The 24,509-nt window shown below is 35.7% G+C and overlaps 1 protein-coding gene across 2 annotated transcripts in view; it reads right to left on the bottom strand.

Annotated features, from left to right (window-relative positions):
- The window catches only part of CFAP299 (cilia and flagella associated protein 299), a 619,623-nt gene that overhangs the window by 66,086 nt on the left and 529,028 nt on the right, over positions 1–24,509 (bottom strand). For both annotated transcript variants that reach the window (XM_036279669.1, XM_036279661.1), the window contains one exon: positions 15,416–15,558. In XM_036279669.1, coding sequence (XP_036135562.1) covers positions 15,416–15,558 — 143 coding nt within the window. The remainder of the gene's footprint in view (positions 1–15,415; positions 15,559–24,509) is intronic.

The raw sequence follows: 24,509 nt of genomic DNA, 5'->3' as shown, positions 1-24,509 counted from the left end.
AAATTCTCCCACAGAATAATGCAAACAGAGATTTCAGTAAAAGTTCAGTAGGCATTGTTAGCTCTAGCATATTTGGGTTTTGTAGGGAGGCAGGAGAAGTTCCCTCTAAATCCACCCTTTGGAACCTCTCCTTTTCATCCTGGAATTGTCCATGAATGACATTACTTAATGTTTATCTTGGGTAAAAAGAAACTAAATGAGATAAGTATTGGAAAGTTAAATTTATTTGTAAAAGAATCCCAAGTAAATATTACAACAATTATGTGAACCACAGTTCAGAGGATATGAATAGATTCTAAAAGGATCCTGGGACATAACTGAGGTTCCACAAGTCAGGGCCAATTTTTTCCTAAAGACTTTCAGGCCGAAGCCACAATTAAAGGCCACTTTTAGTTCTGTCCAGAGCTCTTCCACACACCACGTTGTGGGACACTATAATTCTTACTCATAGTGACTGAAAATAAAAGCCTGGTTAAGTACAAAGGGTTGCTTTCTGCCAAGCTCAGTGAAAGAAGGAAGTGGCAAGGGTGGGTACAGGATGGCTGAAATTCCCCAGTCTTAACTATGGATAGCAGGATTGCTTAAAGTTCTGAAAAACAATCCCAAATTAGGTCTTGTAAAGAAATACATGACCTGACAGTGACTAGAACATGGTATAAGACCAAAGTAGAAAATTTTTTTTTTATTATGACGAAGTCCTAAAGTAGATCATGTATTGATTAAAAAATATAATAATAATCATGGCATGTGGGGTTCCAAAGATCTTTCTTTGATCTTGTATTTCTAGTCGTGAGTGCAAATGTCTGTGTGTAACTTTGGTTAAGCCAGTTAGCACCTCTGTGATACACCTTGTTAAAATGTAAAAAAGATCCCCAACCATAAGGTTGTAAAGAGTAAGGGAAATGATTATATAAATTATTAAGCACAGTGCTTTCAGTACAAGAAGTGCTCAGTTAATTTTTATCAGCATCATAATCGTGTCAGACTGTGACTCAGTCGAGCTTTGTTAAACACAGTGGTATGTAGCAACCCGACAGAGCCCAAGGGCTGGAATTAAACCTTCTCAGAATGGTTGAGCAAAGGAGATAATGACTGAGCTAATGGCGAATATGACTTCTAAAATGTAAGACAATAATTTAGGCCAGAAGTTACAAACTCAAATGCTCAGAAAAATTTGATAGGTACTATAAATCTGTGACCCAAGTGTGATGGTGCAGCAGTTGGCACGCGTGACTGGTCAAGTGTATGTTAATCTGGTGACAACATAGCCCATCTCAAGGAGCAGCTGCTGTTTAATTCTACATCCTGGTTGGGATGAGAGAAAGAAGACTCAGTATGGGAAGAACTTATTAGTTTCTAAGGGAATCTGAAAATCCAAAATATTTATATGATATTTCCTGTTTCTAGAACATTGAAAAAAATTTAAATACATTGTACAGGCCCAATAAAACATGTCTGTAGCCAGATACTACTAACTGGTGATCTCAAACCTATGGCTTCTTATATCATGTCTATCTAAGATCAGTACTGGTCCTAAAGATTAGGAGGGGATTGAACCTCTGGGCTGGGGACAAGTAGGTTAGAACAGTGCTCTTGGGGGGAGAGAGAGAGAGACAGAGAGTGAGAGAGAGAAAGGGGGGTGATGTAAGCCATGCATGTTATTTTTAATTTTCTAATAGCAACATTAAAAAGGTGAAAGAAATAGGTAAATAGAATTTTAATTATATATTTCACTTAACCCAACATATCCAACATCTTATTTTAACATGTAATTAATGTGAATTTATTAATAAAATATTTCATTTTATAATGTCTTCAAAATCAGTGTGTATTTTACACTCATAGCACACCTTGATTCAGGGTTAGTCACATTTAAAGTGCTCAACAGTCATATGTAGCTGAGGGCTATCCTGCTGGGCAGCACAGGTCTGAAGTGAGCTTCTCAAACTTTAATATGCATATGGAAATTTTGAGGATTATGTTAAAAATGCCAATTCTGATTCTCTTGTTGGGATAGAGCCCGGGGTGCTTCACTTCTTATGGGCTTTGAGGTAGTGGCAGTGACACTGGTCCATGGCCCACACTTTGAACATCAGGGAGCTAGATGGTTGTGGCAAGTCTCCCTCAATCAGCATTTTTCACCCAAAGCATTCCCTCCTTTTTCTAATTCACCCAATATCTGTTAAAGATCCTAACCTGATATTCTAATGGTTAGTCATAGTCAGTTATCATATTTAGATGTGGAACAACATTAATAACTTTAAAATAGGCAATATTTTATATGCCACTTGCAGAAACATTGACTCATTTACTCTTTTTTTAAAAAATGTGGGAACCTGCTGATGTTACCAGACGCTTTCCTGACAATACACTTAAGTACAGGACACAGGATAAGCACAACTTTATAATTCTAACTTCATAGGTTTGGCATATTAAACATTTTAATAAAACAGACAATAAGATTGTGAGGGAAATTTGACAGTAATATTCTCAAAGCTTTAAGATTTAGGGGCATTCCTCCGTCAAGGGTATGAATATTTCATGGACTTTCCAAAGCGAAACACAAAGGAAACTTTTTTACTTCCCCCTGACGATCTTATATGAGGAATGGATAGAGTTCTGCAGGCAGAGCTTAGATCTTTGTTCAACAATATATAAATATGGAAATTTAAGCAGCTAAATGTAAGATAGACTATAACTCAAAGATTTTATATAGTGCAACTGTCCTCAGGATACAAAAGCTTTCAAGCCCAGAATAATGTTCTGGAGGTGATCAGGGAATGACAATTCCTAAGAACTTGTTCACACTCATCACAGTTTTGCTTGTGAGCTTTGAGCTTTTAGCAAGTGGTTTATTCTATTTTCCCCTCTCTCAGATGGTAAGAATAATGCTTGTCAAACCTATTTCACAAAGTTGTTATAGAGAAGTGTAAAGGAACTTGGTATATTGTAACATACTATTATAAGTTATTCTCACTTTTGCTGAGAGGAAGGTATTGAATCTTAAACCGATGGCCAAGATGCAGTCTGAACTGACAAGATGATCAAGTACTCGGGGCCCTTGCTGCTGCTGCATTTCATAACAGTTACAGTTGTCTGTTGATATTATATTTTCCAAGTAAAAATGCAAGACAGGATTCATAGAACTAATGATCCTTCCTACACAGATGAAAACAACATGTCCAAAGGTAAATAAATAAAAAGAGACCTTATGAAATTTTTCATTTTAAAGTCTTTGTTTTAGTTTTTAATTGAACTAAGTATGGAACTAGATATTTTCCCCCTAGTAACAACTGTTTAAGTCATTTATTGGCATAAAATCTTGAGTGAAAAATCTAAAATTTAATTCTGATAGAGGACTTAAATTAAACTCACACGGTAAAAATTTTCCATTGGGATCATTGGAAAAAATTAATTTTGTTTAAAAATTAAACATTGTTACCCCTGAATAGTCACAGCAATCTTGAAAAAAAAAAGAACAAAGAAAAAGGGATCACAATACTGAATATAAGGTTATACTACAGAGCCATTGTAATTAAAACAGCCTAGTACTGGCACAAGAACAGGCAGATAGAACAATGGAACAGACAGAAAATCCAGAAATTGACCCAAAACATTATGCTCAATTAATATTTGACAAAGGAGGTAAGAGCATACAGTGGAGTAAAGACAGCTTCTTTAATAAAAATGGTGTTGGAAAAATTGGACAGCTACATGCAAAAAAATGAAACTAGACCACCAACTTACACCATACACAGTACTAAAACCAAAATGGATGGAAGACTTAAATGTGACTTGTTAACCCATAAAAATTCTAGAAGAAAAGGTAGGCGACAAAATTTTGGACATCACACGTAGCAGAATTTTCACTGATATAACGCCTAAGGCAAAAGAAACAAAGGAAAAAAATGAATAAATGGGACTACATCAAACTAAAAAGCTTCTGCACAGCAAAAGAAACAACCATCAAAATGGAAAGGGAACCCACTATATGGGAGAGCATAATTGCCAACGATACATCAGATAAGAGGTTAATTTCCAAAACATACAGAGTACTCACACAAGTCAACAAAAGGAAATCAAAATCCAATTAAAATAGGCAGAGGACCTAAATAGACACCTCTCCAAATAGGACATACAAATGGCCAAGAGACATGAAAAAAATGTTCAGTATCACTAATCATCAGAGAGACGACATTAAAACGACTATGAGATATCACCTCACACCTGCCAGAATGGCTGCCACCAATAAATCATTAAACAACAAGTGCTGGTGAGGGTGTGGAGAAAAGAGGACTCTAGCATACTGCTGGTGTGAATGCAGACTGGTGCAGCCACTATGGAAAAGAGTATGGTGTTTCCTCAAAAAATTAAAAATGGAACTTCCATTTGACCCAGTGATCCCACTTCTAGGATTATATCCTAAGAAGCCTGAAACACCAATCAGAAAGAAGATAGGTACCCCTATGTTCATAGCAGCACTATTTACAATCGCTAATATCTGGAAACAGCTCAAGTGTCCATCAATAGCGGAGTGGATAAAAAAAGCTGTAGTACATATACAGAATGGAATATAATGCAGCTGTAAGAAAGAAAGATCTCTTATCCTTTGAGAGGACATGGAGGAACATGAAAAGTATTGTGCTATGCAAAATAAGCCAATCAGAGAAAGACAAATATCACATGATCTCACTTATTTGTGGAATATAATAAACAAAATAAGTTCATGAACAAAATAGATCCAGAGACACAGAAGTAGGGTTCAGACTGACAAACATCAGAGGAGTGGGTGAGGGGAAGAGAATATATAAGCCAAAGAACTTATATGCATATATGCATAACCAATGGACATAGACAACAATGCGGTGTGCGTGTGTGTGTGTGTGTGTGTGGGGGGGTGTCAATGGGAAAAAAGTGGAAAAATCTATAACTAAAATTAATTAATTAAAAAGAAGTCAAATATTATCTGGAACTGAGGAGGAAAAAAAACCCAAATAATAAAACTCTCTAGTTGAGAAAAATAATAAAATATTATTAAAATATATTAAAGAAGATATAAATAAATAGATTAAAGACAATACTATAAAGATGTCAATTCATTGTACATTGGTCACAACTTGAATGAAATTCCAATCAAAATTATAACTTTTTTGTATATAAATATTATAAGTTGAATCTAAAATTTATATAAAAGACAAACGGACAAACATAGCATAGATACTTTTGAAGAAGAAAAGCAAAGTGAATAAATTGTTTTTCTTTATATCAAGAATTATTATGACATATAACAAATGAGCAAAATCCTGTTCTTTCAAGGAGGGATTAATAAAACAAAAGAGTGAACCCAGAAACAAACCAACACTTACAGAACTTAGCCTATGACACCAATGGTATTGTAGATGTGTGAGAGGAGATGGTGGACCTTTCACTAAGTGTTGCCAAGACAAATGATTAGTGATATGGAAAAACAAAATAAAAAATGGACCCTTATCTAACCATCATATACAATATCAAATTCAGGTAGTTTAAAAGTATACAACAAAAAGCATGTGATCACAAGGAAGGTAAAATTTGTTAAACAAAACACACAAAAATATGCAAACCTCCAAGGAAAAAAACTTAACAAAATGCATTAATCTGATCATTGAAACTTCAGACTTCTGACCACCAAAACTCCATGTAAAGGAAGTAAAAGGAGAATTATGCATGAGAAGGTATTTTTCAAGACATATGAGAGGCAAAGAATTCATCAATATCCAACATATACAAATGAAAAAAATGTATGCAATCTACAAGAAAAAAACAGAAGAAAATTAACCAATAGCAAAATGAGGACGATCTTAATAGACACTTCACAGAAAGGAAATATGAACAAACGATAAAAGATGCCCAATGAGATTAGTAGTCATGGAAATGAAAATTAAAACCACAATCAGAGATCATTTATAAGTAACTGCAGTGGAAAAAAGTTTGTTAATATCATGTGTTAGTGAGGTTGAAGGTTAAATAGAATACTTATGTAGTATTTCTGGTGGGTTCAAATTTGTATAACCACTTTAAAAACAATTTACAAAAATTGAAAATGGCAGGAAAGTGAATGGAAGTTACACAGACCATCTCCTAGGACCAGACTGGAATTACAACTAAAATGAAGACAAATCGTGAGAAAAAAACAACAGAAAAGCAACTGGAGAGGACCCATATAACCACAGACAAAAAAACAGGACACTGAATTGAGCCTGGTAGGTCTGTGGCTATTGGAGAGGGTGGCTTGGGGGCCCACGGACAACAGCTGTTTCAGCTGTGAGCAGCTCCATCAGGGATAAAATCTCAAGATAGCTCCACAGTGCAGACCGCCAGGACAGAGCAATAAATTAGCTACAGCCACTTACCTTGGGCTGCAACAGAGGGAGGGTGAACTGGACTGGAACTGTGTGGGGACACTCAAGATTTGGAGGGCACTCAGAATTTTGCTGACTCACAGCCACACAGGATGGTAGCCATCTTGCTGGGGAAGCCCCCTCCCAGAGCTCTGGGGAGAAGTAGCAGCCCCTCCCTTGCAGATTTAATCCCACCCAGCTGGGCCAGAGAAATGCAAGTTGAGGCGCATTAACAACCAGCATCTGCCCCACCCTTTGGAAATCCTCTTATGCTGAACACCTGAAGGAGTTTTTCATTCAGCTGAGGGCTACAACCCAAGGCTCATCAAGTAGCTGAGACTAACAGCCTCCAGGAAAAAAGCCAGAGAATAACTGAACCTTTCCTGGGCTTGCAAATCTACCCAAGAAAATAAGACCTAACAGTGGTGTTTAATGTGGGTCCTCCCACACCCATCCAAACCCAGTAGAGGGAGCCACAAACAGCAGAACACCAACATCCACAGGAAAAATTTGGTAGGCCCCAAAACCCACTGAGATAGCCAAAATGGTGAAACAAAGAAACAAATCCCAAAGGAAAGAACAAGAGAACTCTACCGAAGATGAGATAAATAAAATGCAGTTAAGCAAGTTATCAGAGATAGAGTTCAGAGCCATGATCTTAAGAAAGCTCAACAGCATGAGTAAAGATATAGAAACACTGAAACCAATCAAGTGGAAATAAAGAATGACATAGCACAAATAAAAAACACATTGAAAGGGCCCTGGCCAGTTTGGCTCAGCAGTTAGAGCATCGGCCTGTGGTCCAGAGAGACCCGGGTTTGGTTCCTGCTAAGGGCATGTACCTTGGTTGCAATTCATCCCTGGCCCTGGTTGGGTCATGTGGGAGGCAGCCACTCGATGTGTTCCTTTCACGTCGATGTTTCTCTCTCTCTCTCTTCTTCTCCCTCCCACTCTATCTGAACAAAAAGGGAAAAAATGTCTGCGGGTGAGGATAAACAACAACAACAACAAAAAACACATTGGAAGGAATAATCAGTAGAGTAGAAGAAGCTGAGGACTGGATTAGTGAATTAAAAAACAGGGTAAAAAAAAATCAATAAGAAAACCAAAAGGAAAAAACAATTAAAAAACAGGAAGACAGCTTAAGAGAACTATGGGACAATTGAAAACGTAACAACATTCGCATCATAGAAGTTCCAGAAGAATAAGAAATGAGCAAGGATTAAAGAATATATTTGAAGAAATAGTGACAAAAAAGTTCCCTAACTTGGTGAAGGAAGAAGGTATTCAAGTTCAAGAAACACAGAGAGCCCCAAGTAAAAAGAACCCAAACACGCCTGCACCAAGACACATAGTAATTAAAAAGCCAAAAATTAAAGAAAAAGAGAGAATCCTAAAGGCAGCAAGAGATAAGCAACAGGTTACCTACAAAGGAACCCCCATAAGGCTATCTGCTGACTTCTCAACAGAAACACTACAGGCCAGAAGGGAGTGGCATGAAGTAATCAAGGTCATGAAAAACAAGGATCTGAATCCAAGACTACTCTATCCAGCAAGGCTATCATTCAAAACAGAAGGTGAGATAAAGAGCTTCCCAGAACCCCCCCCCCCCAAAAAAAAGGCTAAGGGAACATATTAGTACAAAAACAGCACTCAAAGAAATGTTAAAAGGACTGCTGTAAATAGTACAAAAAATAGGAAGAAAAATAAAACAATAAACATAAATGGCAATAAATACATGCATATCAATAATAACGTTAAACGTAAATGGATTGAATGTTCCATCCAATCAAATGACACAGAGTAACTGACTGGATAAAAAAGCATAATTCATATATATGTTGTTTACAAGAGATCCACATCACAACAAAAGACTCACATAGATTGAAAGGGAAGGAATAGAAAAAAATCTTCCAAGCAAATGGAAAGCATAAAAAAGGGCTCGGGTAGCAATACTCATATCTGATAAAATAGATTTTAAAATAAAGGCCATAACTAGGAACAAAGAAGGCAACTACATAATATTAAAAGGATCTTTCCAACAGGAAGTTATAACCTTGGTAAACACATATGCCTCCAATAAAGGAGCACCAAAATGAACATAACAACAACACAAAATCTATGGGATGCAGCAAAAGCAGTTCTGAGAGGGAAGTTCATAGCCCTACTGGTCTACCTCAAGAAACAAAAAATTTCGAATTGACTATTAACCTCAACACTAAAAGAACTAGAAAGCAAACAAAAAGAAAACCCCAGAGCAAGTAGGAAAAAGTGAAATAGTAAAGATCAGAGCAGAAATAAATGACATAGAGACCAAAAAACAATTCAAAAGATCAATGAAACAAAACCTGGTACTTTAAAAAAATAAACAAGATTGATGGACACTCAGCTAGACTCACCATGAAACAGAGAGAACCCGAATACACATAATCAGAAATGAAAGAGGAGAAGTAACAACTAACACCACAGAAATACAAGAAAATCATTAACGAACACTATGAACAATTTTATGGCAATAAATTGTACAATCTAAGTGAAATGGACAAATTTCTGGAAATACATAGTCTCCCAAAACTGAACCAGGAAGAGATAAAAAAAACTTGAACAGACCAATAACAACTAAGGAAACTGAAGATGTAATCAAGACTCTTCCAGCAAACAAAAGCCCAGGCCCAGAGGGCTTTGTGGGGGAGTTTTACCGAACATTCACAAAAGAACTGACACCCATTCTCCTTAAACTATTCCAAAAAATGCAAGAAGAAGAAAGGCTTTCAAACTTGTTTTATGAGGCCAGCATAATTCTAATTCCAAAACCAGAAAAAGACACTACAAGGAAAGAAAACTACAGGCCTATATCCCTGATGAACATTGATGCCAAAATCCTGAACAAAATACAAGCAAATTTGATCCAGCAATACATTAAAAAAATTATTCACCATGATCACATGGGATTCATCCCAGGGATGCAAGGCTGGTACAATATTTGCAAATCAATACATGTTATACACCACATAAACAAAATGAAAGATAAAAACCATATGATCCTATCAATAGATGCTGAAAAGGCATTTGACAAAATCCCGCACACATTTCTGATGAAAACACTCGGCAATTTGGGAATAGAGGGATCATATCTCAACATAATAAAGACCATATATAAGAGACCTACAGCCAACATCATACTCAATAGGAAAAAAGTAAAAGCATTTTCCTTAAGAACAGGAACAAGACAGGGATGTCCACTTTTGCCACTCTTATTTAATATAGTACTGGAAGTCTTAGTCACAGCAATCAGATATGAAGGAAAAATAAGAGCAATCCAAATTGGAAAGGAAGAAGTGAAACAGTCATTATTCACAGATGACATGATATTATACCTAGAAAACCCTAAAGACTCTAAAAAATCTGCTAGATTTAGTACATAGATTTGGCAAGGTAGCAGGATACAAAATTAACATCTAGAAATTGATGGCATTCTTATACACCAATGATGAACACAATAGAAAGAGAAACTAAAAAACATCCCATTTACCATTGTGGCAAAAAAATTAATATACCTAGGAATAAACTTGTCCAAATAAGTAAAGGATCTATTTACAGAAAACTATAGGACATTGGAAAAAGATATAAAAAAGTGGAAGCATATACCACGTTCATGAATTGGAAGAATTAACCTCATTAAAATGTCTATACCACTCAAAGCAATCTATAGATTCAATGCAATCCCCATAAAAATGCCAATGATATATTTCACAGAACTAGAACAAATACTTCTGAAGTTCATATGAGACCAAAAAAGACCCCAAATAGCCACAGCAATCTTGAAAAAGAGGACAAAGCAGGTGGGATCACAATACTGAATATCAGGTTATTCTACAAGGCTACTGTAATCAAAACAGCCTGGTACTGGCACAAAAACAGGCATATAGATCAATGGAACAAAACAGAGAACCCAGAAATGAACCCAAAACATTATGTTCAATTAATATTTGACAAAGGTGGCAAGAGCATACAATGGAGTAAAGACAGCTTCTTTAATAAATGGTATTGGGAAAATTGGACAGCTACATGCAAAAAAAGAAACTAGACCACCAACTTACCCCATACATGAGAATAAACTCAACATGGATAAAATACTTAAATGTGACTCAGAAATCCATTAAAATCCTAGACGAAAATATAGGCAACAAAATTTCAGACATCATACACAGCAGAATATTCATTGATATATCACCTAAGGCAACAGAAACAAAGGAAAAAATGAACACATGGGACTACATCAAACTAAAAAGCTTCTGCACAGCAAAAGAAACAGCCATCAAAATGGAAAGGGATCCCACTATATGGGAGAGCATCATTGCCAATGATATATCAGATAAGGGGTTAATTTCCAAAATATATAGAGTGTTCATACAACTCAAAAAAAGGAAGATAAAGAACCCTATTAAAAAGTGGGCAGAGGAATTAAATAGACACCTCTCCAAACAGGACATACAAATGCCCAAGAGACATATGAAGAAATGTTCACATCACTAATCATCAGACAGATGCAAATGAAAACAACTATGAGGTATCACCTCACACCTGCTCGAATGGCTGCCATAAACAAATCACCAAACAAGAAGTGATGGTGAAGGTGTGGAGAGAAGGGGACTCTTGTACACAGCTGGTGGGAATTCAGACTGGTGCAGCCACTATGGAAAGCAGTATAGTGTTACCTCAAAAAATTAAATATTGAATTGCCATTTGATCCAGTGATCTGACTTGTAGGATTATATCCCAAGAAGCCTGAAACACCAATCAGAAAGAAGATATGTACCCCTATGTTCATAGCAGCACTATTTACAATCGCTAAGATCTGGAAACAACCTAAGTGTCCATCAATAGATGAGTGGATGAAAAAGCTGTGGTACATATATACAATGGAATACTATGCAGCTTTAAGATAGAAATATCTCTTATCCTTTGAGACAACATGGATGGTCCTTAAGAGCATCATTCTAAGCAAAATAAGCCAATCAGAGAGAAACAAATACCACATGATGTCACTTATTTGTGGAATATAATGAACAGGGTGGGCTGATCAATGAAATAGACCCAGAGACATAGAAAGGAATATGGTTCAGACTGACTAACCTCAGAATAGGGGGGTTGGAGGGATGGATGAGATGAACCAAAGAACTTACATGCATGTATACATAACTAAAGGACATAGACAATAATGATGGGGGGGGGGATGGGGAGGAGCATGTCTAGGGGATAAAAAGGAGAACCATCTGTAACAAAAATAAGTTAATAAAAATTGGAAAAGAAAAAGAAAACAATTTGGCGTTATCTGTAATCTTGTGCTTTTGCTCTTGCACTTTTTAAAAAAAAAAATATATATATATATATATATTTTATTGATTTTAGAGAGAGAGGAAGGGAGAGGGAGCGAGCAAGAGAGTGATATCAATGTGAGAAACACCCATTGGTTGCCTCCTGTATGCACCCCTACCATGGATGGAACCTGCAACCTAGGTATGTGCCCTGACTGAGAATCGATTCAGTGACCTTTCAGTACATGGGGTGATGCTCAATCAGCAGACACACCAGCCATGGCTTGTACTTTTTTCATAAATTAGGAAAAATAATCAAATATTTAATTTGTCTTTCTACATGAGTTGAATTCTATTTTAGGGTAATCAAATAAGTGATGAGAAAAGTTATCCTCTATGAAAGAATTTTAGCTTAAAAATGCAGAATGAATGATATAATTAGAAAATATTCATTATGCAACCCTTAGTAAAAATATTTAGCTAGTCTGCACTATCATATGCTAAAATCACTTGGTGTAAGCTGACAGGGGAACTTTATAATGGAGAAATCAGTCTGACACCACCTGAGCCCATTGATGAAGCTCATAGAGCTTCATATACTAAAAATTTTTTACCTAAAAAAAAAAAAAAAGAACACTGAATTTCATCAAGCCAGTTGACAGGAAGTAGGAGGATAGAGGTAGGGTGTAACAAACAACAGCATGGGAGTGATCAGTTATATTTAGAATATTAGACATTTCTTAGGACAAATGACCTGAATTCTCTAACAAATCAACAGCATAAAAGATTTTAAAAAGGGTGGGGGAGGGGGTCTGTTATAAAGTAAAAGAGTTGCAAAAGATAGAATAAGAAAACAATATTGTTTGTATTTTGATTCGGTCAAGCCAACTGTGAAAAGATAACTTGACGATAACCAGTTAAATATGAATAAGGACTAACTAGGTATACAGTGATTGACATGGACAACAGTGTAGTGATTGCAGGAGGGGGAGAGAGGGTGGAGGTAGAAGAGGGTGTAGAGGGGATTAATGGTGAAGGGAAACAAATAAAAAAATAAAAGAAATTTGTTAGTTATAATGTCATTATGTTTTATTTAAAAATATTATTAGATAAAGATTCATACTTAAGTGTTAACAAGTGAATGACATTGCTTGTATATGCTTTAATATAAACAAAGCTGTTAAGGTAATAGAATTCAGTATTTTTAGTAAATTATTAGTTATAGGGATAGTTATGAAGAGGAAGTGGTCTAGGTTAAAATCTGGCTTTTGCCTTGGGTGGTGTCATTTGCCAAGATAGAGGATACAAAAGACACAGCAGTCTTTAGGGATTAAAATAAGTTTAATTTTGAAAATAAGATGTAGGTGCTATTGGGATACTGAGAGATCATCTGAAGTGAGTACTAGGATAATTGAGTCTGAAATAAAGAAGAGAGATCTGTGCTCGTGTTGTAATTATAAAGACTACTCTACTACAGAGAAGTGATCAAATCACCCAGAGAACATATGTGCTCAGAAAAGAAGGCCAAAGATGAACTCTGGTGAATACCAATATGCATGAACTAAACAAGGGGAAAGTTCAATGACAGATCCTGAGAATAAAAGGTTAGAGTATTTTAATAGTTTTGAGAAGGAAGAAATGATCAGCATCATGATTAATCAACACTAATGCAATAATTTAGAGAAGATGAGAACTGAAAATACTGCGTAGGATTTTGAAATCAGCAGTCACTGGTGAATTCAGCAGGAGTTCCTTCATTTGAATAATGGTGACAGAGGACCAATCACCATGGGTCAGCAACTACAGAAGTGAGAATTGGAGACACGTGTTTCAAATATTTTATCTGGAAACTGCAAGAGAGTTAGGGCAATGGTTGGAGTACAAAGAGGATTTTCTTTCTTTACTGTAGAAATTGCTTCAGTATGTTTAGAGGCAAGATAAAGCAGCCAGTTGACAAGGTCCGTCTGAGAATCGATAAAAAAAGAGGGGACAGTAGATGAAGTACAGCTTCAGTGGAAAGACAGATGAAAAGTATCAAAAACAAGTTGAATAAATTGGCTCTAAACAGCACAAGGAATTCTTTTTTCTCTGAATCTAGAAATATGTGAGAGTAGATACATGCATAAAAGAATATTTCACTTAGTAAGAATAAACTATGATTTTTAAAAATGTATCTTTATTGTTGAAAGTATTACAGATGTCTCCCCTTAACTCCCCCCCCCCGCATTGACCTCCTCCTTCCCACACCTGCCCTCTCCCCCTAACTTCATCACACTATTGTCCATGTCTATTGGTTATGCATATATACACATAAATTCTTTGGTTTATTCATCTATTTTTCTTTTAAAGACTCAGAGGCAGACATGTTCTGAATACAGATAGCAGGCTCAGGGGTCATTTGGCTGCCAGAATCAAACTGTGGCTGGAAATTATCAGAAGGACACTCTGAGAGGGGACTGGCTTATGAGTCAATTTTGGTTGACAGAAAGATGGACAGATCATGTGGTCATTTTCATGTTTAGACCCAATGTTCTCTGTGAAATGTGAAGCAAATCATATATGGAGGGGAGTCAGGATCAGCAGTTGAGAACAATGGTTTTGAGAGAGTGGTGAAGATTTAGACCATTTTGGGAGAGGATGGTGAAATTAAGAGTTGAGAAAAAGCCCATGAGTGGGTGGCTGAGGACCACTCCAGCTGAGTTTGGAGACCATAAATTATTAGCAGTAGCCATCTGCATCTTTGTGAAATTTTCTTCATCAGTACTCAGAGGTATGGCTATGGGTGCAAGCAAGAGCTAGACGTCAGGATCAATTTACTTCGAAGGGTTAGCAGGACAGATGGAATCAAAGCACAAAGAGACATGGGCAGTGGGGATAATTACAAAAGAGAAGTTAAATAATATGCCATGTATCTAGGTTAGATATGATAAGGGGTAAGTCCATGAAAGTGGTGATGGGTTAGGAAGTCTTTAGATAACAGCAAAAAGTAGGGATAGGAGATGGCAGGGATGTCAGAGGAGTAGAGCATTGTGACAAGTGTCAACTAATGAGCTGGATGGATACAGCAGTGGAGAGTTAAAGCAGAATGCTGCTACTACTTTTGCATTTTATGGCAAGTTGAAAGACAGAGTAAGAAGTTAAGTGTGAGAGCTATTCAGAAGGAGGAAGAGGGGCTCTGTGAATAGATAACCAGTGTAGAGCAGTTCCTATGTGATGAGATCATGGCTCCAGAGGAAAGGGTAGGAGTCAATGGTAAAAAGAATGATGTGTGGAAGGAATCCCAGTGATGAGAGTAAATGAGAGCGAGCCAGTCAGAGACCGGCACTTTGGTTGGTGGCCAAAAAGAGTGGGAAGAGAATATGTTAGATGGACTGTGCCTGTGGCTTCTAGACAAACTGAGTCCCAAGTGGTACAAGAGCCTTATGAGGTTAGCAATGTTTAGGCTCTACTGATCAGTTAAAAGGAATGTCACTGAGAATTAACTCATTTCATATCTGAAGAGTTCTCATTCTCAGGCTGTTAATGAAAAAAAAAATGCATCTATGTTCATTCCCTATTTTAAAATTTATTTTTTTGTTGAAACCACTCTTACCACATTCCTACTATGTATACATTAGCACTCTAGGCACAGTTTAGAACATGAAATAAAAGTCCTTTTTCCCTGCCTCTGAGGAGCTTGTTCTCTAATTGAAGTTATGAGAAATGTGTACAAATTACCTCAAATCTGTGGATCTTGGAAGAAGCCTTTTTTTCCCATTAAAGTAGACTTCGAAATCTTCCGTCTTCAGCCTGTGCGCATAGTCAATGTATCCTGATATCTCTTGCCCATGAGAATTTTTGTCACGAATGAAGATCACAGACTGGTAGCACAGAAGAATGGAGAATGGAGAAAATAAATTAATGAAAGTCATTTGAGTAAATCATTTATTATAATAAAAGCTATGGCTATTGGGTGTTACATGAGACAGATCCTATCCTGAGTACTTTATATTTCACCCTTACAATGATCCTAAGAGGTAGGTACTATTATTTTCTCCTGATGGATAAAGAAACTTATGGCAATTTAACTGATCATTAAAAAAAAGGTGAATTTAGCTCAGACTGTGTGGCTGAGTGGACTGAGTATCAGACCATGGACTGAGAGGTCCTGGTTTGATTTCAGGTCAGGGCACATACCCAGCTTGTGGGCTCGATCCCTAGTATCTTTCTCACATCAATGTTTTTGTTTCTCTCTCCCTTCCTCTTTCTCTAAAAAAATCAATAAAAACATATTTTTTTAAAAAGTGAATTTATAGTAATTTCATACAACAATATAAATAACTTTTAGACGTCTTCTTCCTAAGTACAGACATTATTTTAAGTGTTTGTAATACATAATTTATTTAGTTTCCCCCAATCCTATTGTATTTTCTTTGTGACTATTTTTAGATTAAAACAAACAAACTGAGAAACAGGAAGATTGAGTACTTCACTTGAAGTCTAACAGCTAGTAAATGGAAAAACTCAGATTCAAATCGATAATCATGTGCTTGTCCTTCTAATCCTTACCTTCTTCTTTCATCTGAACTCCTATGTATTTCCTGTCATAGAAATATAAATTGGATCTCTTTTTCTCATTACCATAAGAATAAAAATATCTCTTTGCAAATTAAAATGACTTTACCAAATTAATTCCATAGGTCAAAACTATAAAGCAGGTACACATTTCTCATTCATATTAATTCCTTCACAAATATCATTGAGCATGTACATGTTAGGCACTGTTGTAGGTGCCAAGGATACAGTGATAGGACAAGACAGCAAAGACCTCCCAAAATTTATGTTCTGGTGATGGAAGACAGAGAATAGGCATCAAAAGAAAAAAATACTTCCAATGAGTGATAAATGCCACAAAGCACATAAGGATGTTGGTAGGATAGAGAATGGGCTGTTAGTAGTGAAGGCTGCATTCAGTAGAGTAATCAGAAAATCCTTGAGAAGGTCACACTGAAGCCAAGACTTGAAGGATGAAAGGAAGTAAGATCTAGCACAGGAGCCTATCAGGCAAAGGGAACAGCTGCTACAAAGGCCCTAAGGTGGACACAAGGTAACACAAATGGATGACAGTCTTTTCCCAATCAAGCTAATAAACACTGATCTCAAGTTCTACAAAAGAAATAAAAAAAGAATTAGAAAAGCTCTTAATATATTTATTTTCAAATCTACATCAAAGTGTACAATTTCCTGGCAAGTTCTCATTAGGAATAACCCGTAAATAAGTCTTCCTCTCCTTTCCAGCAATGCTGGGTGTTACTTGTTTGGTCTTTGTGTAGTTAATTATAGGAAGCACTAACGTGGGTTACCTTAGATAGCAGAGCATCCAGAAGGGTGAAGTTATAAAACTTAAAAAATTCTTTTCCCTGCTGACCTGAGAAAACATAGTGCTAACAATATCCTAACTGAAAAAGGGAAGAACAAAAATAGAATTTACAATTAGCTGTTATTTTGCATCATCTTCCTGCCTTCTCTGGTAGTTTGGCAGTGGGTACTGAGAATGCTGAGAAAGATTCTGAGGCATGTTTGTGGCTCAAGAGGAGGAAGTGTTGGGATGGATTAGAGATGTTTCCCGAAGGTAAGGATGGAGGAACTAGCATTCATTGTTATTCCCATGCTCAGTCTTCTGTAGATTCGATCCTTAGTCTTCGTTTGCCCCACATCACTCCAAGTTAAATTTATATAGATATCTGCATGCTTCAAGCCACTTGGTTTTTAGCTTTTACAGCATAAATTCTAAATGGATAGTAACTCAAATACTTTCTGAGACTCTAACACTGCTAGTATGGCTATCTCTGCTTAAATAAGGCCATGGGTTGTAACTATAAAAAAATCATATGCAGTCCTAAAGGGGTTTGAGATCTTTATTCCATCAAGTCTTTTCCTGATGTTAGGTAAGTCATGCAAGGACAGAGGGAGGGGAAAAAAAGTCCAAAATAAGTCCTCAACTTTTAAAATGGAACTCAACAGGACAACAGCAACAACAAAAGCAAATTAAAAAAACAAAAAACAAAAAACAAAACCTCTTCAGTCTTTATTTCTTTTTAGATAAAAGATGAATCAGCTTATTTTTCCAGCAGACTGGCATGCCAGATATTGAGACTGTCTTTCCTGCTGAAAACAAAATTCTGGATATAATTGTATTTATTTATTTATTTATTTTTGGTACGTGCCCCTAGCAGGAACGGAACCCGGGACTCTCTGGTCCACAGGCCGACACTCCAACCTCTGAGCCAAACCAGCCAGGGCCTGGATATAATTTTAAAGGCAATTTATAACATACATTTATGCTCTGGCAAGAAAATAAGGAATGCTCATAGTCCAAAATCTAAGTGAAAGCAGGAACCCAGAGAAGAAAGCAGAGCTATAAGGTCATCTTTGCTCTGTAGACATTTTCCCAACCTCAGGGAATTTATACAAGGATTTTATGACCTTGTGCGGGTGCAGGGTGACAAGAAACAAAATCCAGACTTTCAGGTAGAGAGACTAACAGGACTTATTGCTTCAACATAAAGCTAAGAAATAAGAAAAATATGAATAAAATATTTTCAATGTGTCTAGAGAAAAAAAAAGTCATTCCAGAATTATATATCCAGAGAATATACCTCTCTAGTGAGCAAAATGTAAAAAATTTTAGACCAAAAATAGAAGGAACTTGGCTTATACCAGACTCTTGCTCAAAGAAATTCTACAGGATGTACTTCAGGCAAAAGAAAGTGACTCCAGCTGAAAAGTCAGAGATAAAGAATAGAATGATAATCAAAGAAAGCAGTAAATAAAAGATTTGACTATCTAAAATAATAACAATAATGTCTTCCATAATAAAAAAAAGATTAGTATATCCGATTCTTTTTCAATAAGTGTGTATTTGGAAGCAGTGATCAGAATTAAAATGTTGGGAAGTCTTTGTTGTTGTTTTTTTAAATGAAGGCAGCTATCAATATATTAAATACTATTAGAATTTAATAAATATGCATGTATATATCTAGGATCATAATCAATAAATAGAAAACTATTTATATAACTTTTAAATTATTAGATAAAAAATAAAATGAAAAACAGTCATCAGTCAGTAAAACAGAGGGTTAAAATAAAGAGGAAAAATATGAAAGAAACACACAAATGTAATGATCGTGTTATGGGCTAAATATAGCCCCTCAGAATCCAAATGTTGAAACTCTCACCCCAAACTACCTCAGACATAGAGCCTTTAAAGGGGTAATCAGCCCTGGCCAGTTTGGCTCAGCGGTTGGAGCGTCGGCCTGCGGTCCAGAGAGACCCAGGTTCGGTTCCCGCTAAGGGCATGTACTTTGGTTGCAGTTTGTCCCCGGCCCTGGTTGGTCGTGCGGGTGGCAGCCACTCGATGTGTCCCTTCACGTCGATGTTTCTCTCTCTCTTTCTCCCTTCCTCTCTCTCCCTCCCACTCTATCTGTACAAAAAATGGAAAAATGTCCTCGGGTGAGGATAAAAAAAAAAAAAAGGGGGTAATCAAGTTAAAATGAGTCAATTAGGATAGGTCCTAATCCAATCAGACTTCATAAGAAGAGAAAATTGGAACACACAGAGAGATATTAGGGGTTTTGTGCATAGGGAAGATGATGTTAGGACACAGTAAAAAGGAACTATCTGCCATCCAAGGAGAAAGGCCTCAAAAGAAACCATATTTGCTGCCACTTTAATCTATTTTGGACTTCTAGCCTTGAGAACTGTAAGAAAATAAATTTCTGTTATTTAAGCCACCAGTCTGTGGTATTTTATTATGGCAGCTCTAGAAAACTAATATAGATAGTAACAAATTAAAATAGGTAATTACAATAAATATAAATGGTCAAATGTTTAAAAGGCAAAGGTTATTATAGTCAACGCAAAGATATGATATCAAACAAAAGGTTGAAAGTTAAATGATCAAAGAATATACATAAGGAATTTATATCTAAAAAAGAGCTATATCAGCACATTACTATTAGAAAAAATGGATTTTAAGGCAAAAAGCATTACTAAAGATGAAGATAATAAAAGATTCAACTCACAGAAAATTATAACAATTTCAAACTTGGATGAACCAAATATAGCCTCATCACTCTGGTAAATGTATCTTTCTCATTAAGCTCTATTTTAAACAAAAAAATTGCATAAATACCATAGAATTAATATAGACGGTAAAGAATTAAAAACACAAAGTTGAATGCTCTGTTTTGACCATTTGAGTACCTAAACATCTTTACTTTTCAAAGTTCTTGGATATACTGTTCTTGGGTAAAATGACTGATGGTCTAAAATTATATATATTTGACCATTTTACTATTTTACATTATTATATGTAGCCCTCTTATGTGATTTAAAGCCTCCTGTCTATGGAAATCTGAGGAAAGTTATTTCAAATTTCACATTCCAGCCTTACACGAGTTAAGTGTCTGCTCTGTGATTTTTGTGAATTCTGAGTTTTTTCTGAAGCTAGAGAACTTCAAGTGAGGCCAAACTGGGTGTAAGTGTGGGTCCCTCCAGGTTCACCACATGTCTTTGGGTCAGTCGCTCAAACTCTTAATGCCTTTCTATATTCGTAAGGCCCATACTCTCTTAAGTAGGTTCCTGCGAAACCCAGCGAGTTTCTACCAAACCAAACCAAACCAAACCAAACCAAACCAAACCAAACCAAACCAAACCAAACCAAATACCCCTCCAAATCAAAAAGCATAACTAAACAAAACCCAAAACCCAGCTTGAATCTAAGCATTTAATTAGTTAAGCCTTCTTAAAGCCTCTCCCTTCTTCTTGTTTCTCCTTTAACTCAATAGAGCAGCAGAATAAACTTTTCCTTTTGTCTTGCATGGAACCTCTCAGCTCACCTTCAGGTGCTATCAAGGTCTTACTCTCTGCCCTGTATGCCCAATTTGTAAGCAACATACAAACACTGTTTCATTCTCAATGGAAATTCTGGTGATCACCATATCTGTGACTTTAAAATTTTTTCAATAGAAACAAAATATCCAATAAAAATTCCTATAATTTTAAAACTAGAAAAGATAATCATAAGATGGTTTCACACAAATTCATACAAAGCAAACGAAAATGACTTCATCTTTCTAAGCGTGGCTACGTATGTGTAAAAGTATATTTTAAAAATATTTTTAGTGAAATAGAAAAAATATTTGCTATAATAAAAAATCTTCCTAATGAAATCTTAAAAAGGATAACTTAACAGTGTCACAGAGTAAGCAGGGGGCAGGGCCAGCATTTGGACCCAGCTTTGTGTGTATACTGTGAAGTGGTAGGAAAATGGGCTTCATGGGAAACATCGCTGGGGGTGAAAGTGGTACCCCACTCTAGCTGCCTGTCCTTGGGGAGGTTACTCAAATTATTTTATCAATAATTGCTTCATCAAATTATTTTATAAATTGATTAGAACTATTTACGTGTAGTAATTGGTGATAAATTGTCAGGAAATTAAAATTCAACATTTAACCTTAGAAACTCATCATCATAAAACTAGAGTTTAGGGATATAAGAAAAAATAATGAGATAGAAGAGGTGAGAGATAGTTGTAAATCACTTGAGGACTGGTCAAAATCTTCCTGCCTCTTGTTTATTTTTTATTATATGAATTGTCCAAGAATAAGATGTTAACTAACACTTTTGATTAATTAATTTAATGTATTCATTTATAAAAATGTATATTTTTCCAAAGTGAATACTAATTATTCCTACTAATGCTACTATCATTTATTAAGAAACCACTATCTTCTGAGCAAAACATTAGAAGCTTTACATTCATTATCTTATTTAATTATCCCCAAAGTGTATAATGATTAGATAGCATTATTATCTTCATCTTATTAATGTAGAAGCTCAAAGCATTGAGAGTATAAGTAACCTCCCCAAAGACAGGAAGCCAGAGTGGGGTACCACTTTCATCCCCCTGGGGAGTTTCCCATGAAGCCCATGTTCTTACCACTTCACAGTATACACACAGAGCTGGATCCAAATGCTGGCCCTGCAATCTGCTTACTCGGTGACACTGCTAAGTTATCCATTTTAAGATTCCATTTCTTCTATTGTAAAATGGGCATAGCAACTGCCTCTCAGTGTTGCTGTGTGAATTAAATAATGCTATTTTCATTAAGCACATAATAATGCCTGGCACATGGTAAACACTCAGTAAATATTACCTATTGCTCTAATTTTTTTTTACTATTACTGTTGCTATTGTATTAATACGATGTTAAGAGTTTTATCAGTTCCTTAGGATAAGAAAATTGACTTACTGAATAAAAAAATTGAACATCAGAATTCCATTGCCTAGGTGTGGATAATTATGTTTAGGTTGCAGTACATTGGTTAAATTCCTTTGTTAAGTTTATCCACTCTCAGTTAAATTTTTGAATGTATTTTGAAGTTAAAATTTAAACAGTATTTTCAAGTATTATACTAGATGGATGTGCTTGACAATAAAGTTATGATTCTGGTATCCAGAGCATGCTGAATAGGTTATGAGAGTTCTTTATAGAATTAGGTTTATTTCAGCCTGAGTGTCACATATTTTAGTGATTGAAAGCTTCCTGATTTGGAGCCCTCTATTATTTCAAAAGGAATTGAAAAATATTATAATTAATTGTTTTAAATTTCTCGAATAACATTTTCTTTTTTTAAATAACAGCTTCATTGAGGTATAATTTATTTAAGGTAAAATTTATGCCAAAGTTTTAAGTGTGATTTTTAGTAAATTTTCAAAGCTGTACAACAGAATCCAGTTTTAGAATATTTTCATCACCCCAGAGAGATTGTGCCTACTTCAGTCATCCCTGTTCCCACCCCCAACCCCAAGCAAACATTACTCTACTTGTTGTCTCTATAGATTTGCCTTTTCTGGATTTTTTATATAAATGGAATCATACAATATATGATCTTTTTCATTCTAATAACAATTTTATCACAGTTAATTTCCCAAAAGACATGTGAAAACCATACTTCATATATTTCAAAGCTCTTTTAAATGATGATGTTATGTTTATAAAAGGAAAATTTCCAAAATGCTCATTGTTCTTAGATAAGACCATTTAATCCCCTCTAGACCAGTCAATATATAACCAATACAAGTATTTCCGTAAATCAAATGATACTCATTTGAAGTCGTGAAACTTGCTCTATATTTATTTGCAACCTATGCAGGAAACACTACTGTTTCTTTAAGTAACAACGACAAACCCACAAGAACTAGCTATTGATAGTACCAAGATACAAGTGTTCCTGATACTGAAGTAGGGGCTTAGATGCCAAGGATCATGTGGAAGCTGAGATTTTACTGAGATGGTCTGTGACCAGTGTCAGCTGACAAGACTCCTAGAATGCTTAGTTAGGTCTTCATTACTTCTCATGTGTTGGTAAAAGATGAATTAAAGTACAATTTAGACCATTAATATATCATTTGGATCTTTGGCTGCTTGTCTTTTCCCAGAAGTGGATTAAAATACAAAATCATAAACTTGTTATGAGTTGAATACATGTGTTGCCTGATTTTTCTTGCCAAACACTAACTAGGAGACTTAAACCTGATACATCAAAATGGGACTTTTTCAACAGTGAAGCCAAAATCACTTAAAAAAACACACACATAAAAAAAAAAAAATGCATGCTAAGCAAGCATGTCACTGCACTGAAAGGGAAACATCCTTTTCAGGGGGTGAGAGCTGTCAAACAAGCAAAGTTCTTGGACTACCCCTCTGAGACTGTTGGCATGCACCCTGATGGAGACAAACACAGCATGGGTTTTTATCTCCTGGAATTTTAACTCTGCAATGCTTTTATGAATCATTAATTTTGGGGAACCTTCATTTCATTTCAGAAGAAACAATTTTACAAATGGAGTCTAAGTTCTGACAAACATTGTTTTGTAACATTTTAAAACTGTTCTGAAATTTTTATTATAAGTTATAATCATTATAAATTTCCCTGAAACAAGTTATTTTCTGAAACTTTTTATGCTGTAATTATTTTGAAATTCTATATCCTCTTATTCAGTTGCATTTAGACACATATCTACACTACTCACACAATTCTCAGGGTTACCGTTAGGACAGTTCTTTGTCCTTCCTGTTGGAGGCCTAGGCTCAGAACCAGCCCTTTTACTTCCAAGTCCTGCTGGCCAAAGGAGGTCACAGACCAGCTTAGATTCAAGGGGTGGGGAAACTAACTTGACAGTAATTGCAGTTTTATTTTTATTTTATTCTTATTTTTCAATTGCAGTTGATATTCAATATTATTTTATATGAGTTTCAGTTGTACAGCATAGTGATTAGACATTGGTATAATTTATGAAGTAATCCCCCAATAAGTTTAGTACCCATGTGGCACCATACACAGTTATTGCAATGTTATCAACTATATTTCCTATGCTGTACTTTACATCTCCATGACTATTTTGTAAATACCAACTGGGACTTCTAAATCCCTTCACCTTCTTCACCAAAACCCCCCAAACCCTTTCCCATCTGGCAAGGGCTTATTCTCTGTGTCTATGAGTCTATTTCTGTTTTGTTTGTTCATTTATTTTGTTCTTTAGATTCCACATATAAGTGACATATTATGGTATTTGTTTTTCTCTGCCTGACTTATTTCACTTAGCATAATACCCTCTAGGTCCATCCATGTTGTCACAAATGTTAAGATTTTGTTCTTTTTTTTATGGTTGGGTAATATTCAATTGTATATATGTACCAGTATTTCTTTGTCCAATCAACAATTGATGGGCACTTTGGTTGCTTCCATATCTTAGCTATTGTAA

The sequence above is a fragment of the Molossus molossus genome, unplaced genomic scaffold, assembly GCF_014108415.1.
Source record: "Molossus molossus isolate mMolMol1 unplaced genomic scaffold, mMolMol1.p scaffold_m16_p_1, whole genome shotgun sequence".
Taxonomy (NCBI): Eukaryota; Metazoa; Chordata; class Mammalia; order Chiroptera; family Molossidae; genus Molossus; species Molossus molossus.
The sequence above is the reverse complement of the archived record's forward strand: the minus strand, read 5'-3'. Positions and strand labels throughout refer to the sequence as shown.